The 18,986-nt window shown below is 51.6% G+C and overlaps 1 protein-coding gene across 2 annotated transcripts in view; it reads right to left on the bottom strand.

Annotated features, from left to right (window-relative positions):
* The window catches only part of LOC135220847 (centriolin-like), a 601,514-nt gene that overhangs the window by 463,428 nt on the left and 119,100 nt on the right, over window positions 1–18,986 (bottom strand). For both annotated transcript variants that reach the window (XM_064258407.1, XM_064258408.1), the window contains exon 3: window positions 8,599–8,690. In XM_064258407.1, the coding sequence (XP_064114477.1) occupies window positions 8,599–8,690 (92 nt within the window). The remainder of the gene's footprint in view (window positions 1–8,598; window positions 8,691–18,986) is intronic.

Genomic DNA, 18,986 nt, shown 5'->3' on the forward strand with positions numbered 1-18,986 from the left:
TGGACTGCGTGGTGGTACCGTTCTACGTGTGGCTGGGCTAGAAGGTTGTGCCAGGTGGGTAGTTCTCTCGTGCGTCCGCAAGAAGAGCCAGCAAGGTCCGGATACCAAACGGCTTGAGGTCGTTTGGGAGCCACCAGGATCATTCTGAGATTGGGAGTGACCAGCGCTCGACTGATCACTTTCCGAATCAGACAGAAGGGAGGAAAGGCGTAAGCGAAGAGGTTGTCCCAGGGGTGTTGGAGAGCGTCCTCTGCAGCTGCCCATGGGTCCGGCACAGCTGAAAAGAAAACCTGAAGTTTTCTGTTGTGCCGGGTGGCGAACAGGTCTACGACCGGTCGCCCCCACAGGTTGAAGAGCCTTTCCGCCACATCTTGGTGTAGAGACCATTCGGTCCTTATCACCTGATCCCGACGGGCTGAGCTTGTCTGCTACTACATTCTCTTGCCTGGAATGTAGCGTGCTGACAGCTCTATCGAGTGAGCGTGGCCCACTCGTGCACCTGCACTGTCACTGAGGGAGCGGAAGAGACACTAGCCCCCCCTGGCTTGTTGACATATGCCACTACTGTGGTGTTGTCGCACATCAACACCACTGAGTGTCCACCAAGCGGTCCCGAAACTCTTGGAGAGCGTTGAACGCCGCCTTGAGTTCCAGGACATTGATGTGAAGGTGCTTTTTCGTGATGGTCCCACACACCTGCAGTCAGCAACTCCTCCAGTGTTGCGCCCCATCCCTCGGTCGATGCGTCTGATAACAGAAGCATCTCCGGGGGGGAGTGCGTATAGGCACTCCTCTTAAGAGGTTCTTGTCGTCGAGCCACCAGGCTAGGTCCTGCCTCACCTTGTCCGTGATAGCCACGGGAAAGTAAGGAGGATCCCTGGCCTGAGACCAACTCTCTCCCTTAGCCTCCACTGGAGAGACCGTAGGTGAAGACGCCCTGTGAGGGACTAACTTCTCGAGTGACGACAGATGGCCGATCACGACTTGCCATTGCTGTGCTGCCTGTTCCTGCCGCGACAGGAACCGGCCGGCTACCTCCCTGAATTTGCTGATACGCAAGTCTGCGGAAAGACTTGCCCTGCTACCGTATCTATCAGCATACCCAGGTACTTCATCTTCTGCTTGGGTTCGAGATCGGACTTCTCGTAGTTTATCACGATCCCAGATCGCGACAAAACTTGAGGAGTCGATCTCTGTCCTGTAGCAACTGCGAGCGGGAGCTCGCCAGGACCAGCCAATCGTCGAGATACCTCAGAAGACGTATCCCGTCGAATGGGCCCAAGCCGACACCAGAGTGAACACTCGCGTGAACACCTGTGGGGCGGTTGAGAGACCGAACAAAGTGCCCTGAATTGGTACACCGTCCCGTCGAAGATGAAGCGGAGGTACTTTCTGGAGGACTGATGGATGGGTATTTGAAAATACCGCGTCCTTCAGGTCCACTGTAAAGCATGAAATCGTTCCCCCTGATCGTTAAGACGAGCACTGAGCGTGCCGAATCCATCGTGAACCGCGTCGTGCGAACGAAGCGGTTCAGGGGAGAGAGGTCTATCACCGGGCGCCAGCCCCACCCCCCGATGCCTTCTCCACTAGGAAGAGGCGGCTGTAAAAGCCCGGTGACTGGTCCTCCACGATTTCTACAGCTCGTTTCGCCAGCATGGTCCTTGATCTCCCTGTCGAAGAGCGTTGTCCTTTGTTGATCCCCGGACATAGGTCTGTAGATGGACCGGTTTGGAGATGAGGGGGCCGAGACTCGAAGGGTAGTAGATATCCCTCCGAAGGACGTCCTACTATCCAGTTCTCGGCGCCGTAGCGCTGCAAGGTCGCCCAATGGCTCGCTAGGCACCCCCCCACTTCCGGCAGCAGGTGAGGGGGAACGCCGTCCCTAGCGTTTCCCTCCTCGTTTCGACTTCTTTCCAGCACCTCCTCGGGGAAAGGAGGGCTGGAGGAGGGCTGATTTCGGCCTCCTCTAGCAGAAGTTGAAACAGCTGAGTCTTCGCACGGGTTTTGGACGGTGCAACCGTCTTCGCCGCCGTGGAAAGCGCTTAGCCAAGCTCTTTGGTTTGGCCGCAGTTACTCGAGGTTGCCCAGAAAGCTTCGAGACTGCCTGGTGGAGGCTAAGCGGTCACTCTCGTCAGTGCGCCGCCGTTCCACCGCAGCGTCCACCATCTCTCCAGGAAAGAGAGCTGGGGTAACTCCTAAGAGGTCCATTTCGTAGCCCGAGTGCCGCTTCACGGCCCGGCCCCCTTGGTCACTCGGGTAAGGACTGCGTCCCTACGTCGAAGAACCAAGTTGGCCCACAGGTTAGCAGTCTGATGGGCGAGGTAAGAGATTGCTCTTCCTCCAGACTGGCACAGTCTCCTGAAAGAAGCGTCGTCTTCGAGAGCAGAACTCCCAGAGCCGGCCGCTACTTTGGATATTGTGAGGGACCACAAATCCAACCAGGAAACTGCCTGGAATGCTGCCATAGCGGTAGATTCCAGGGCAAGTGCCTCCTGCTGCGAGAACCATAAGTTCTCCGACAGGAGCTGCTGCAGGGGACACACCTGGAGTCAGCCTCGCTAACTCCGGGTTAACCTGTTTCGGCAATATGCGGGTCTTCAGATGGCACGTAAAATCGCCTCTTGCCGCTGTAGGAGGAGGAAGCAGCGCTTAGAGGACCGTCCGGATTTTAGCGAGTCCTCCCGTCCGGAGACGAGTTTATCCACCTGATCCAGGACCGAGTCCGCAAGCTCCGATCGTGGCAACCCCATCATCATTTTGGGCTCCCTCTTGGGACCCCAAAATGACTCGAGCCGGGACGTGGGCTCTGCTGGTGGTAGCGGCGATCCTTCCGCAAGGTCATTATGCAGACGCATCAACTTAATGACCTCTGCGAAGTTCCTCTGTATCTCAGGCGTCACAGCGTCTTGTGGAGTAGGACCGTCCAGTCCCTCCAGCAAGAGCATATCCCTCGATACTCCTCCTTCAGAAGGAGGAACAGCGACAGACCCCTGACGGTCGCCTCCAACTACTTGCGCGTACGTTCTGGTCGGTCCTAAGACCGTGCCTGAGCCGCACGGCGTCATAGCTGGGTCACGAGCGGCGCACCTCTCGTGATCGCTCCTTGGTACCTCGCTCCTCCCCCGGTATAGCCCGAGGAGGTTGAAGGTACAGGAGAGGCAGACCTGACGCTCCCCGGCCCCCCTCGCTCGCTGGCAGGACCAGCGTGCGTGGAGGGCTGCTGCTGATCGTCAACGGATCCGCGGTGACGGTCGAGCAGCCAGGCCTAGCCTTGCCGCTCGCCTGGGGCGATTGGCTCGGCTGAGAACGTCGAGACCGATCTCTAGCGTCAGGCGAGCTGCCGCTGGTCACCGTCTCGCCCGGTCCCATCGGGAGCGGCGACGGTGCACCTGCTAGGCTCCCCTTTCGCGTCGAGACCGGCCAGCGTCCTCTCGGCGCGTCAAACCGCTGGTACCAGCCGTGGCTGGTACCCGCGGCCGTGGGGACTCCTTCCTCGCCTCAACCCGTGGCCGGTCAGCGACCGTCACGTCAGCCCGAGCAGCCAGTTGATCGCTGCGAGAGCGTCACTGGCCTCGGCGAGAGTCGCGTGCACGACTCTCGCCAGTCTTCTGCTCCGCGCCGCTGTCTTGACGGCGAGCAAGCTCGGGCGTCAAAACTTTGGCTGGACGGTCCTCTTTGGAAGAGCGTCCACTCGGTGCTTCTCGCGAACGAGAAGCGGCCGAGACGGAACCTGGTTTAGCGGCAGAACCGCTAGCACCAGGTGAGGACGCACCAGCCGAGGCTGGTGCACCTCTGGTCCCCGTCGACTTCTTCTTTGCAGAAGAAGCGACGGGCCCCGTTCCCGAAGGAACAGGAGGACCAGCAGAAGAGCTCCCCGACTCGCCTGAGCGAGCCGGGCCCTTAGAAGATCCCGAAGGAGTCTTCTTAGGGGGGGAGGAGGCAGCCTTCTTCTTCTTCGGCTGTTTAGCCTTAGAAGTCGAAGGGGAAGGAGAGGCAGCAGACGACGAAGAAGACGATGAAGACGACGACGACACCTTCTTCCTCTTCCTCTTTCTTCTTCGCCAGGGCATCCGCAGAACAGACGTCAGGTCTTCCATACCAGGAGGGAGCCGGGGCAGTTGCCGAAGCAACAGGGCCCGACTGCACCTGTCCGAAAGACCTGAGCCTGTGACAGCAACACCAGCAGCAGAACAACAGGAACAGGTCCGGAACAGCAGGAACGGCAGGAACATCTGAAAGGGAAAGTGCAGGCCGATCTGAAAGGAAAGAGTAGCTGGAACGGCAGCAGGTACGGCAGGCACGGCAGGTACCACGGGAGAGCCAGGCGTCCTGTCGGCAGTTACCGACATCCGTGGCACTGGCGGCAAGGTCCAGGGGGTACTCTTTGGGCAGCGGAAGTCCGGGGGTCGGCAAAGGAAAAAATCCAGTGGTGGTGGCACCGTCCTCCTTGGCACGGCAGCAATTGGTTTTGTATAGCCACCGTGGGTGTCACCGACATTATATGGGGCGTATATACCAGATGTGGTGGCAATCTCATACGCTGGTGTCGTTATTGTGGTGTAGTTGTGGTCACCGCACCATGATGACCACAGCCGACCCCGCCAACCGCGGAGCAACCCCTGGATGCTGGGCACTCCCCTGCAGTCCCAGCGACTCCCACACCTGTCCCAAGTCGTCCTTCGCTGATGGCCACACCTGCGGAAGCAACAGTCGGGTTAATTGGAGGGGCTTCCCCGCGCATGGGGGGGCGCAAACACCCCCCCCAGAGCGGACGGAAGACCCCGAGTACAGCTGTACGTCCGGGTAGCGGGCGCCCTCCTCCACACTCGACGGATCGAGAGAGGAAAAGGACTCCGCCACTACCCCCCCCCGCAGGGGAAGGCGCGAAACGTGGGGGCTGGCCGGGAGGCAGGAAAGAGGACGAAGTGTCCCGTTCACCAAAAGGAGTCACTGGACTTTCCGATGACTTCTTGGCCGGTCCTAAGTCTCTTCCTGCCCTCGTACAGCACCCACTGCGCCTCGGACCAATTCATAAAAACCACACATGGTTCGTTGCGGGAGCACTCTCGCCCCCCGCAACGAGAACAAACCTCGTGGGGGTCCACCTCAACGAATGACCTGAACCCTCCACATTTACGCCCCTCCAGCCCGCCCGGGACACACTCTACGGGCGACTGGAGGGCGCGGTGATATTTCCATTTCTTCCAATTCACTCATTGCAAGAATAATAGAATTGAGAAAAAAGTACTTACAATCACTCCTGATATACAGAAAGAGAAACAAATACTCAAAGTTGAAGCAAACGACAAAGCGGGGAGAGCGATGGCGAACACGTCCTTCCCACACACTGGCCGAAAGCAAAAGTGATTTGTTTACCCTCCAGTCGCGCGCGCGCGACGATCGGACAAGCAGTTAACTACCGTTCTCCCCTTGTTCGAAGCTTACGACCGTTCCAGCTGCCGCTAGCTACTTCCTATTGTTAAAGGACCGAGGGTTTGTATTACGTATCGGAACAAACATACACTGAGCGACCTGCTGTTGAATGGTCGCGATCGTCGAGGCTGCCTCAGTAGGGTCGATGTACCCCGTCGGCTTGCCTCCGGGAAACAGAAGGACAGCCATCCTCTTCTCCAGAATGTAGGGCTGTCCTTTGGCGGCATTCTTCCCGAAGCCGCCGACCCAAGCTCTCAGGGTTGCGAGAGCAGTCTCCCTGACTGCGGCAGCCTGAAAGAGAGGGCGATTATTAGATCTTAAGGCTAAAGGTGAATCCTAACCCTTAGACTAAATCAAGCTTAAGATTAGCAATATCGGAGCATATAAAGGTAACGGTATACCAAGGAAAACTTAAGCTTAAACATATATCAGAACTCATATTTCATGGAAGTGCTGATGAGAAAAGTACTTACCTCTCCCATAAACTGAGTCACAAGCTCATAGCAGATCGAACATGCCTCGTGGAACCAGACCTGTAAGTTGCCATGGCTGGTGGAGCAGGGAGCATGAGTCCTGCAGACCTCATGCCCGCAGGGGTCCTGCAACACGGCGTTCCACCCGGGGTGTTCACAGTTGGTAGCCTGTAAGTGGGAAGATACATGAGTATCGAGATTACACTCACAGGGCTACCCTAGTACTCCGCCGCATGCCGGAGATTGACAAATTTTCGGGCATAACCCCTCCCCTAAGAACCTTATTCAAAAATAGGTGATACAATAACTCCGGAGGAGGAAATTCCGTAAACCAGAGGTAAAATATAGAAATATGTTAAAACTATATACGAAATTTCCAATAAGGGCAGGGGAGGAACCCAAGCTTAAGATACCTATAAACTAACTTAAGCATAACTAAAATTAAAATCGGAGGACGACTCCGAAGCGCGGCACTGTCCAACTCTACCTGAAGGATGCCCTAGGGCACACGCCGGAGATGAAGGAACAATGGAAAGCTAAGGACCAACTGAAAACGTATCCACTCCGTTGGTTGGCGGAGCCGACCACGTCCTCCCCCCCGTAACTGATGGAACGCCAGGGAAGAAGAGGTATGGGTCCGCCGTCACAGGGGGAAGAAATCAGTTCCCGTGTAAACAGCGGAACGCCGGAGCAACTAGGGAGGGGGGGAGGCCAACCCCCCAACCTCTGTCACACCGAGGTACCACAGCGCACAAGGGAAAACAAGGTCACACCCAGCCTAACAGTCTGTCCAGACTCCCCTACTCCCTCCGCGTAGGGAGAGAGGGAGCCAGGCCCGGATAGAGCGAGCGAGAACAGACACCCCAGCCTCCTACTCTATGGCGAGAGGAAGAGGGGGGGGAAGCGACTGGGGCAGGCGTCTAGCTGTGCCGCGATCACGAGTGGACCAAGGTACAATAACACAACACAACCGACTGGATCGGACGCCAAGGGTCAATTGCAACCAAACTGACCAGGATGGTGCAACAATATGTGATGCAACAAAACTGACAATAAGGATGCAACAAAACTGTAACTGGCATGGACCATAGGACCACTGATACCCAGGCTATAGGCTATAAGGCTAGACGCCCTAGGCTAACCAAAATATACTATACATCAATAACTAAAGTAGGGGAAAAAATAAGGAGTGAAAGAGAAGAAAAAATAAGGAGTGAAAGAGAAAGTACGTCCAGGAGTGCACGACTGACCCAAAAGAAAGTCTATCACTCAGAGCTAGCCTAAGCCGACACGAAGAGCAATGGCTAGGGTCTGGACAAGAAACACTCGAATGCCTACAAGAGGTAGAGAGACATGCATGCATGACAAAAAACCAGGGGTAGGCTATCCCCTAAACGATGTAAAACAGCATACGTAAATGAAATAATAGGACATGAGCCACACGTGAATAATAAAAGGGGGAAAGGTTCCAGGTATGGGAGACCGAGAACCTAACCGACCATGAGGCGGGACCATGCCGCCATGCTCCAGACCGGGAACCCATATCTATACCTAAAAAACGGCAAATATAGGCACCTGGATGGAACGAAACTAAACCCAAACCTGTGTAGGACACTTAACTTAGCTGCTGCAATTGCTGCACGTTCCATCTTGCATAAAAGGTGGAGATAATCCTAAAACACAGAGGGCAAAACGAAAACACGTGTGGGAGAAAGTCCGCTAACTTGAAGGATGGCCACCAGAGGCGCGGTGATCGGCAAGGCATGGGTTGTAGTAGTAGTAGTTGCCGCCCCGATCTGTGGGTCGGCTCTCTCTTTGAGAATTTTGATATAGGAGAATTCTAAATGGCAAGAAGTTCGTGGTAGTGGTCTCACTCGCCCCAGTTACCATACCGACACCCTTCTTTATTTTGGGTGAGTGAGTCAGTCATTCTGACATCTTCTTTGATTTGTTTTTTCTCTGGTATTTGTTAGCTAATTTACCTTAGAAATAATAAACTAAAGGATTATTTCGCGCAGCGACACGAACTGAGCCCAGAAAACTACTTTTAAGCCCATTGCCTTAGGAACGATTAAACCAGTTTGACACATCATCTGCTAATAAAAGTCATCGGGTTTACAAACATCAGTATGAATCACTAACAAAGGCAAATGACAGGCAGACAGGAGAAGAAGCGAAGTCCTGCCTTGATGATGGCCAAAAGCAAAGTGTGTACATGTTGACTGGGTGGGCAGGACTCCCACTTGTAGTCTGTAGTTAACTATGTTCTTCATCACCTTGTTAAAGTTGAACAGCCATGTTCCAGCTCTAACTGAAAGTATTTCCTAATGTAAGGACCGTTGGTTTGTATATTATGTAGGAACAATTGACCATTTGTCACTAAAAATAAATGCAAAAAACTACAGGTCAACAAGGTGAAGCTGGGGTACCTTGCAAGGCAAAAAAAGAAACCCACCAGGTTCGCCACATCAACTGATGGAGGGCCGTCAGGATGGATTTAGAAAATACAAAAAAGCCGAGAAGGAAAAAGTGAGTAAAGAAGAAGGCAATTTCATGACAATCGACCAAGCAACTATTGCCTTCAACCAAGGAATGATATTGATAATTATTTTTATAAATGTTTCACAATATTCTAATTATCATTGTTATGATACAGCAAATTTTTGTGATTTATAATCAATATCCTTACCTCAGAGGAAGCTTTCCATCGAATAATATTCTCAGTTTCCTGCTGCAACTTCTTATGAATAGTCACTACTTCTTCTCCAGCCACTTTACTAGCTGTTGGAACAAAACATTTAAAAACATTATTCAAGATGTCTAATGTACATTACATTGCTTTACTTGTACTTATAGAATACAGAAAGACAACATTCAATACTGAAAAAATCTATAGGAGTCTGTGCAGCGCTGTTCAAATCACTAAAGCTCACCTTTTGCTGATCCCTAAAATCATCACACATTAATGAAAAGTGCTATTTTCTTTAATATGTTATTGTTATAATACAATTAAGTTTGTTCATACTTACCTGGCAGATATATATATAGCTGTATTCTCCGAAGTCCGACAGAATTTCAAAACTCGCGGCACACGCAGTGGGCGGCCAGGTGGTAGTACCCATTCCCGCCGCTGGGAGGGAGGCGGATATCAGGAACCATTCCCATTTTCTATTCATATTTTATCAGTGCCACTGTCTCCTGAGGGGAGGTGGGTTGGGCACTTATTATATATTATTTGCAAGTAAGTATGAACAAACTTAATTGTATTATAACAATAACATTTTGTTCATGAGACTTACTTGGCAGATATAGATAGCTGAATCCCACCTTCGGATGGTGAAGAGACAGAATAGGATTTGTAGGAAACTTAAATTAAGTAGATGATATACACCTTGGTTCCTCACCTGTTAGCAAAGTAGACTCTGTGATTACTGTCACTACAGCCTGCTTGTGCTTATCAGAGTTGCCAGCCAGGTGGAGACCTGTAGTGCTGGTGCGCTCTGAATGCTCTGTCAACGGGGACGTGACCTCAATGTGACAAGAGCATAGAGCCATACAAATGAGGGCAACGAAGCAACTGACACCACCTGACCAACTAACAAAGACCCCTGAACACTAAGCTAAAAGATGGGAGGTCTTCACCAAAGCCTCACCACAACCAAAAAACACATCAACTAAAAACTAACCTAAACCTAACTAAGGGATAGGGAGAGAGCTACCTTCAGCCCCCAAGACTGTGTCTGCAGAAACGTATGGCCCAAGAGAACAACAGTCCTCGTATATCGTTCTCACATCTCTCAAGTAGTGTGAGGCGAATACTGAATTGCTCCTCCAAAAGGTGGCGTCAAGGATGTCCTTGATCGACATGTTCCTTTGGAAGGCAAGCGAGGTTGCAACAGCTCTGACCTCGTGAGCTTTCACTCGCAAGAGGCTCAAATCGATCTGTGGAAGACGAATGAGCCTCTTTAATGACGTCCCTCAGAAAGAACGCCAAAGCGTTCTTGGATAACGGTATATCGGGTTCGTTTAACCGAACACCAGAGATATCTGAGGGACCATCGTACTTCGTTTAGTCTTGTGACATAAAACTTTAGAGGCCCTGACAGGGCACAGGACTCTCTCAGGTTCTTGGCCCACAAGGCTTGTCATACCCTTGATTTCAAAGCTCCTTGGCCAAGGGTTCGACGGGTTTTCATTCTTTGCTAAGAAAGTGGGGACTCAAAGAGCAGACAGCATTGTCCCCTTTGAAGCCCACTCTCTTACAAATGGCCTGAATTTCGCTAACTCTCTTCGCCGTCGCCAGAGCAGTTAGGAAAAGAGCCTTCTTAGTCAAGTTCCTAAGAGACGCTTCATGTAGAGGTTCGAAAGGACTCGACATTAAAACAGTCTAAGGACTAAATCCAGGTTCCAAGAAGGAGGCCTCGCCTGAGGTATCTTGATGTCTCAAATGATCTCAGGAGATCGTGAAGATCCCTGTTATCAGACAGGTCTAGTCCTCTGTGTTGGAAGACTGCCGACAGCATGCTCTTATATCCCTTGATGGTCGGGACCGCCAGCTTCTGCACATTTCTTAAAATAGCAGGAATCGGCTATCTGGCTCACAGAGGTAGAGAAGAGGAAATTCCCTCCTTTCTACACCATGCCCTGAAGGAAGCCCACTTCGACTGGTAAACAGCTCTCGAGGACGTCTCCTAGCATTGGCGATCGCCTTTGCAGCTGCTTTAGAAAACCTCTCGCTCTGGCCAGTTTTTCGATAGTCTGAACGCAGTCAGACCCAGAGCGGAGAGGTTTCGGTGATATCTTGCGAAGTGGGCTGTCTGAGTAGATCTTTCCTCCAGGGCAATGTCCTCGAAAGTCTATGATGAATGACATTACCTCTGTGAACCATTCTTTCGCGGGCCACATCGGGGCGATCAGGGTCAACCTCGTCCCCCTCCGATGCCGCGAACTTCCTTACTACTTCCCCCATGATCTTGAATGGCGGGAAGGCATATAAGTCCAGGTTCGTCCAGTCCCAGAGCAGTGCGTCTATCGCGACTGCTCCCGGATCCAGCACAGGAGAGCAATAAAGAGGCAACCTCTTTGTTCTCGACGTCGCAAAGAGGTCGACTAACGGACACAACCCCCACAGTCTCCAGAGCTCTCGACAGACGTCCTGGTGCAACGTCCATTCCGTCGGCAGGATCTGATCTTGTCGGCTGAGAAGGTCTGCTCTGACGTTCTGGACTCCTGCGATAAATCTCGTCAGGATCCTTATCCTCTCGCATCTGCCCACAGCAGAATCTCCCTCGCTAAATAAAACGCAGGGACGGGAGTGTGTACCTCCCTGCTTCTTTAGGTACGCCAGGGCTGTGGTGTTGTCCGAGTTGACTTGGACTACTTCTCTGCAACCTTTTGTTGGAAGAACTGTAGCGCCAGAAAAACCGCCGCTAGTTCCTTTACATTGATGTGCCAGGACACCTGTTCCCCCCTCCAGGTGCTGACACTTCCCTCCCCTCCCAGTGTTGCTCCCCATCCCGACACCGAAGCCGTCGGAAAACAACACTAGGTCGTCTGGGCTCAGAAGCTTTAGGGACAACCCCTCTCTGAAACTTCCGAGGATCTAACCACCATCTTAGATGGTTCTTCACCGATTTGGTGATGAAAAGGGTCGCATCCAGATCCTCTCTGACTCTCCATTCGTCTGCTAAGAAAAACTGGAGAGGTCTGAGGTGTAGTCCTTCCCAGGGAAACAAACTTTTCTTTTCCAGCGAGGAAATGGTTCCCAGCAGACTCATCCATTCCCCCCTCGCCGAGCAAGCTTCCTTCCCCAGGAATGCCGAGACTTTCTCTAAGCCTTGCAGCTGTCGTTCCTGGGACGGAAACGCTCGAAAAGCCACTGAATCCATCTGAATCCCCAGATACACGATGGACTGTGTTGGGGTCAGATGCGACTTTTCGAGGTTGACTAGAAGTCCCAGGGACTTCGCCAAGGCCAACGTGAAGTGAAGGTCCTTCAGACACCTTTCTTCTGACGATGCTCTGATAAGCCAATCGTCGAGATACAGGGACATCTTATTCCTGCAGAATGTAACCATCTCGCTACGTTCTTCATGAGCATGGTAAATACCATCGGAGCCGTGCTTAAACCGAAACAAAGGGCTCGGAATTGCCAAACTTTGTCCCTTAGCATAAACCTCAGAAACTTCCTTGAAAGAGGGTGGATAGGCACGTGAAAGTATGCGTCCTGTATGGTCCAAGGACACCATCCAGTCGCCCGTCTTAAGGCTCCTATACGAACCGACAGGTGTTTTCCATCTTGAATTTTTTTCTTTTCTACGAAAAGATTCAGGCTGCTTACGTCCAAGACTGGACGCCACCCCGACGACTGTTTTGGTACCAGGAAAAGTCTGTTGTAGTATCCTGGTGACCCCAGGTCTAGGACCTGCTCCACCGCTCTTTTCGAGATCATTTGTTCCAAAAGATCTAAAAGAACCTGCTGTTTCTGCTACCCCTTTGATACGACGGGGAAAGATCTCTTGGGAGTCGTTGAAAGAGGAGGAGGGTCTACAAAGGGGATCTTGTACCCCTGTTTCTACTATCTTGAGGGACCACGCATCTGTATCTCTCTCTCTCCACGCCCCCGCAAAGAACTTTAGCCTGGCTCCGACAGGCATCTGAAGGACTTTCTTTTTTCATTTAGAGGATTTAGTTTGAAGGAACCTCTTCCTCTTGCAAGTCCTCTCCCTCGAGGAGCAGCTCTCGAGGGAGGAGCGCTCCGAAAGGGTTTAACCTTCCTAGGAGGTCGTCCAGACGACGACGTGATAGGGACTGCAGGACGTCTAGAAGACTGGGCCAAGAGATCTGAGTAGCCTTCTCTGTAGGCTCACTGCCAGGTCCCTTACCATAGCCTGGGGGAAGAGATGGCTCGAAAGAGGTGCAAAGAGAAGCTCTGCTTTCTGCGATGCAGAAACAGACTTCGCTGTGAAATTGCATAAGAGCGCTCTCTTCTTGAGGAAAGCAGTGCCGAAATGAGACACTAACTCTTCCGAACCATCCCTGACGGCCTTGTCCATGCATGACAACACATTGGACAGCTCCCCCAGACTCAAAGAATCAGGACTCCTAGATTGAAGATCCAGGGCTCCTAGGCACCAGTCTAGGAAGTTAAAGACTTCCAGAGTCTTTAACAGACCTTTCATGTGATGGTCGATCTCCGTTGGTGTCCAAGAAATCTTCGCGGACGACAAAAGGGATCTCTTCTGGGCGTCTACCAGACTAGCAAAGTCCCCTTGGGAAGAAGACGGGATCTTAATTCCTACTTCCGATTTGGTCTCATACCAAATGCCGCCTCTCCCACTCAGTCTTGAAGGAGGAAGGGCGAAAGTCGACTTGCCCTGATCCTTCCGACGTTCCATCCAGTCCTGCAATTTCTTGAATGCTCTCTTAGTGGACAAGGAAGTCTTCATCTCCACCACTTCCGAAACCTTGCCCGACTTCGAAGACGAAAACTGAGAGGGCGGAGACTTAGGAGCTGCAGGCTGGAACTTCTCCCCAAACAAAGAACGTAAAAGCGTTCTACCAGCACCTTGTAGTCGGAAACCGACGAAACTGACGGCTGTTCTTCCTCCACTGAGTCAGCCGGACTACTATGTTCTCCTTCCTCCCGAAGAGGCAAAGGAGATAGAACCTCTGGAGAGGGCGTGCGCCCAACGGGTCTAGCCTTCAACAAAGGCTTTCGAGGAAGACTAACATCCGCCTCTTCAAAGCGACCGACCTTCTGTCGATCTTTAGAGCTCGAACCACGAAGAGCGTCCTGACCTCGCTGCGCGTCAAGAGAGGAAAACTCTAAGTCTCTCTCGAGGAGCGTCCTTACGCTTGACGCTCAAGCGTCCAGCTTTTGCTTCCAAAGCGTCCTTCTGAGCGCTCTCAAAAGCCTTCTCCACAGGCAAAGCGTCAAACAAAGCAACCCGACGAGCGTCTTCCAAAGCGTCCTGCCGAGCGTCTTCAAACGCGTCCTCCAAGGCGTCCTCGTACGCGTCCTCAAAGGCGTCCTGACGCGCGGGCGGAGACAGCGACGAACGAGGAGACAGAGAAGGAGACTGCCTCGTCCTCTTGACAGGCAGTCTAGCGTCCTTCCTTCGCTTAGGCTCAAACTGCTGCTGGGCGAGTCTTCCGAGCCATTAAGGTCGACATTGGTCTTGAAGCGACGCAAGAATACTCTTCGTAGAGGTGAAGAACCGAGAGGAGGTGAAGGGCTGCGCCTGCGAGAAGACGAGGGGCGGGGGGACGCCTCCTTCCTTCTCACAGGAACAGCAACCTGCCTCTCCAGGCGCGAGAGAAGCGCTTCTCAGCGTCGTCCTCGGACGACGTCCTACCTCTCTTCTGTGCGAGGGGATAAAACCGCGTCATACCGACGCAGGCGAAGACCGCAACGAGAGCGGAGAGAGGGGACGTAAAGCGTCCTCCCGTAGGAAAACGTCCTTTTCAATGACGCGAGTCACTCCGAGAGCTCCACCCCTTGCGCGGGGAGGGCGCCTCGGATGACGAAAAACAGTCCTTTAGGATGCGAGCCTGAGCACGCTCCTTGGCAGCCTGGGAAGTAGCAAACAGGTCCTGCCGAAGGGACGCCAAAGACGGTGGGGAGCCCCCGTAAACCCTCTTGCGGCTTTGTTTCGAATGCCCCCCCCTCCCTGAGGTCTGGGAGTCCGACAGAGGTCTAGACCTAGAGGCTTATTGGGGCCCGATCTGACGCCGGACCCCTCCACCAACAAACTAGGGGCACGATCACACAACTTTACTCGAGCCGTTTTCAAGGGCCAACACTTTGGACTCTAGAGAGCGCAATGACTATAGAATCAGAGAAAAGGGCATTACATTCTCCAGACACAGAACTAGGCAGGGCCCTCAGGCAACAACACAGGATTAGGTGAAGCAAATTCTACTGGTGTTAATATAGGCGAAATGTTACTTCCCTTACCTTCGTAGAACCGCTCTTAGAGGAAGACCTCCTGATCCTTATCGCGTTCTAACTTACGCCGATAGGATTCATACACCTTCCATTCATCCTCAGTCAAACTTTTGCATTCAATGCAACGATCAACTAGCAAACAAACATGCCCCCTACACCCCATACATACTGTGTGGGGGTCTACCGATGCTTTCGGTAGCCTCACCTTGCAATCACTCCTCACACACACTCTGAAGCTCACTGAACTTGATCCAGACATCACGTTCATAGAAAAGCCAATCCAAAATCCAAACAGTCCACTATCGCGTATGCCAATCCAACAATCCAGAGTCAAAAAACCAAAAAAGTCAATCCAGATACTTAACGAGTCAAATCCAAAAATCCTGGGCGGAGGTCTGCTAAACAGGTGTTTACCGACCGGCGACAGAAAAAAAATATGAATAGAAAATGGGAATGGTTCCTGATATCCGCCTCCCACCCAGCGGCGGGAATGGGTACTACCACCTGGCCGCGCCCACTGCGTGTACCGCGAGTTTTGAAATTCTGTCGGACTTCGGAGAATACAGCTATATATATATCTGCCAAGTAAGTCTCATGAACAAAATATATTGTAAGGACAACGTCTTTACGATATTTTTATTTTTACAACTTGCCAATTTCCTGTTTTTATCATATTAGTATGTAGAATTCTCTGGCCTTTCTGCCGATATAACTATCATATATATACACAGACTGTTTGCATATATTCTTATGAATATGTATGCAAAGAAACAAAAAGTGTTGATCTCTGCGCACAGACCTCTGTTGCCCCAACTCAGGTACTACGAGTCCGTCCACACCTGTCAATAATCATCAGTACCCAGATACCTGTCTCTCTCTCTTGTCCTCACAGCTGGTGACCTCCTGGAGTGACGGTAACACGGTTTTCGGCCCTGCCATTAACGGACTCACTACGGCTGCTTACCTTCGGAGAAACCTTTAACGAAACAACACGGCAATACATAGTCTAGGTCTCTAAAAACTCCTTTCCTCAGTTGACACCGACGCCACTAACAGACTTACTTCAGCGCACCTTTCCAAGTGTGTTCTGGCATCTTCGAACGGTTAACCTCCTGCTATTAACAACACATGTCAATCGCACTAAGTCATTAACGGAACCACATGGTGACTAGTCTTCACTGACGAACCCAACACCATTAAGAGACTAAATACAGCGCTTTTGCGTTTTGGTGTGTGAGACAAGTCCCAAGGATGGATACCTGGGTGCTGATCAGCATACACACAGACTTTTCCTAAATCAGGGGATGCCCGATACCTCTTGTCTATCATAGATCGATCCACTAGGTGGTCCAAGGTGACTCCGATGACAAAAGCCACTACTAGCAACTGTGTGGAGACCTTTCTTTCAAGCTAGATCAGCCGCTGCGGTGTACTGGACGACATTGCCACAGACAGAGGTCCTGCCTTCCTGTAGGCCTCCCTGGCCCGCCTGACACCACTGCCTGAGAGACTCCTTGACCCACCCGACACTGTGGCCACAACTGTAGTTCTCCTCAGCCCGCCCAACACTGCTGCCACACCTGTGGGCCTTCTCAGCCCACTCAATGCCACTGGCTGTGGGCCTCCTCAGCCCGCCCGATGCTGCTGCCACATCTGTGGGCCTCCTCGGCCTGCCTGACGCCACTGCCTGTGGGCCTCCTTGGCCTGCCAGATACCTCTGCCGCACCTATGGGCCTCCTCGGCCCGTCCGACGCCGCTGCCGCACCTGTGATCCTTCTCTGCCACACCTGTGAGCCTCCTTGGCCCACCAAACGACACTGTTGCACCTGTGAGCCTCCTTAGCCTGCCCAATGGGAATGGTGCTCCACTGCACCACCACACACCAGATGCCGCTTCTGAAGCTCCAACCACGTCACTCTGCGGCCATGGATGCACAAAGACAACAGTCAAAACGCCCAAGCACCACCAGGGGGGGCATCCTGTCAGCCAAAATGCCGAAGGACTCAGCAGTCGATGACACCCCACAACAAGTGATATCAATCATACTAGGTCGACTCCTGCCTCCACAACAATACCACGACTAGAAGTTTTTCATTGTATTTTATCATCCAATCATTATTTCATAATTGTCTTGGGGGTTGTCTTTACGATATTTTATGTTTATTTTTACAACTTGCCACGCTCCTGTTTTTATCATATTATGTAGAATTCTCTGGTCTTTCTGCCAATATAATCATCATGTATATACACATACTACATCTGTGTATATTCTTATGTATATACTATGTATGAAAAGACACAAATTTTCTATCTCTGCGCACGAACGTCTGTCGCAACAACTCAAGATACCATATGTCCATCTGCACCTGTTAATATCAACCCCACTCTTGGACAATAAATCACCAGTACCCAGATATCTGTTTTTCTCTCGTCCGCACAAGATATTCGGTATCATTGTCCTTTGGTATCCTACTCCTCACTTTGTTAATATTCTGTTCATGGTAGAGTATATGCAGTTGCATCACTACCTTATGAAAATACTTAAGACACATTCGGTTTTGATTGCAAGCAATTCCTTCTTAACTTTTTTTTTTTTAAATGAGAGTTCAAATCTAGTTGGGACTAGGATCGTGAAGGTCTTTGTTGTTCGACAGATCCAAACCTCTGTGTCTAAAGACTGCTGACAACATACTCTTATATACTCTAATAGTTGGGACTGCCAGTTTATCAACTTTCCTCAGATGGAGGAGGAAGTCAGCAATCTGATTCACAGAGGTCATGATGGAGGAAATGCCCTTCTTCCTGCACCATCTCCTGAAAACGGCCACTCTTGATTGGTACACTGCAAGAGAGGAAGCTCTCCTAGTATTGGGCAATAGCTCTTGCCACTGGATCCTTGAAAAACTCTCGCTCTGGCCAACTTCTCGATAGTCTTCTAATAGTTGGGACTGCCAGTTTCTCAACTTCCCTCAGATGGAGGAGGAAGTCAGCAATCTGATTCACAGAGGTCATGATGGAGGAAATGCCCTTCTTCCTGCACCATCTCCTGAAAACGGCCCACTTCGATTGGTACACTGCAAGAGAGGAAGCTCTCCTAGTATTGGCAATAGCTCTTGCCACTGGTCTTGAAAAACCTCTCGCTCTGGCCAACTTCTCGATAGTCTGAACGCAGTCAGACTCAGAGCGGGGAGGTTTTTGTGGTACCTCTCAAAGTGGGGCTGTTTGAGAAGATCGACTCTCCCGGGCAGGGTCCTTGGGAAGTCCACTAGGAAGGACATGACCTCTGTGAACCAGTCGCTCGAAGGCCAAAACAGGGCGATCAGCGTCATCCTCGCTCCCTCTGACGCCGTAAACTTCCAGATCACTTCTCCCAAGAGCTTGAACGGGGGAAAGGCATAAACGTCCATCCCCGTCCAATCCCATAGGATGGCATCTATCGCTACTGCTCCTGGGTCGAGAACAAGGGAGCAGTACAGAGGAAGCCTCTTCGTCTTCGACGTTGCGAAGGGGTCTACCAAGGGACGTCCCCATAGTTTCCACAACTCGTGACATACCTCTAGATGAAGAGTCCACTTGGTCGTAAGCAGTTGCTGCCGTCGACTGAAAAGATCCGCACGGACGTTCTGAACTCCTGCAACAAACCTCGTGAGGATCGTTACATTCCGGCTTGTGCCCACAGCAGGATTTCTTTTGCTAACTCAAACAGGGATCGAGAGTGTGTTCCTCCCTGCTTCTTGAGATACGCCAGAGCTGTGGTATTGTCTGAGTTGATCTAGACTACTCGACCAGAAACTCGTTCTTCGAAGAACTGGAGAGCCAACCGAATTGCTCCCAATTCTTTTAGATTTATGTGCCAGGACATCTGTTCCCCTCTCCAGATGCCTGACACTTCTTCCTTTCCCAGCGTTGCTCCCCAACCCGCCGTGGACGTGTCAAAAAACAACACTAGGTCGGGGCTCAGAAGGCTGAGAAAAACGCCTTCCAACAGCTTTACAGGATCGTGCCACCACCTTAGGTGATCCTTGACCGACTGAGAGATGCTCAGAGTTACTTCCAGATCCTCCTTGTTTTCCCAGTTCTCCGCAAGGAAAAACTGGAGCGGTCTGAGATGCAGTCTCCCCAGGGAA

Source organism: Macrobrachium nipponense, chromosome 2, assembly GCF_015104395.2.
Source record: "Macrobrachium nipponense isolate FS-2020 chromosome 2, ASM1510439v2, whole genome shotgun sequence".
NCBI classification, from domain to species: Eukaryota; Metazoa; Arthropoda; class Malacostraca; order Decapoda; family Palaemonidae; genus Macrobrachium; species Macrobrachium nipponense.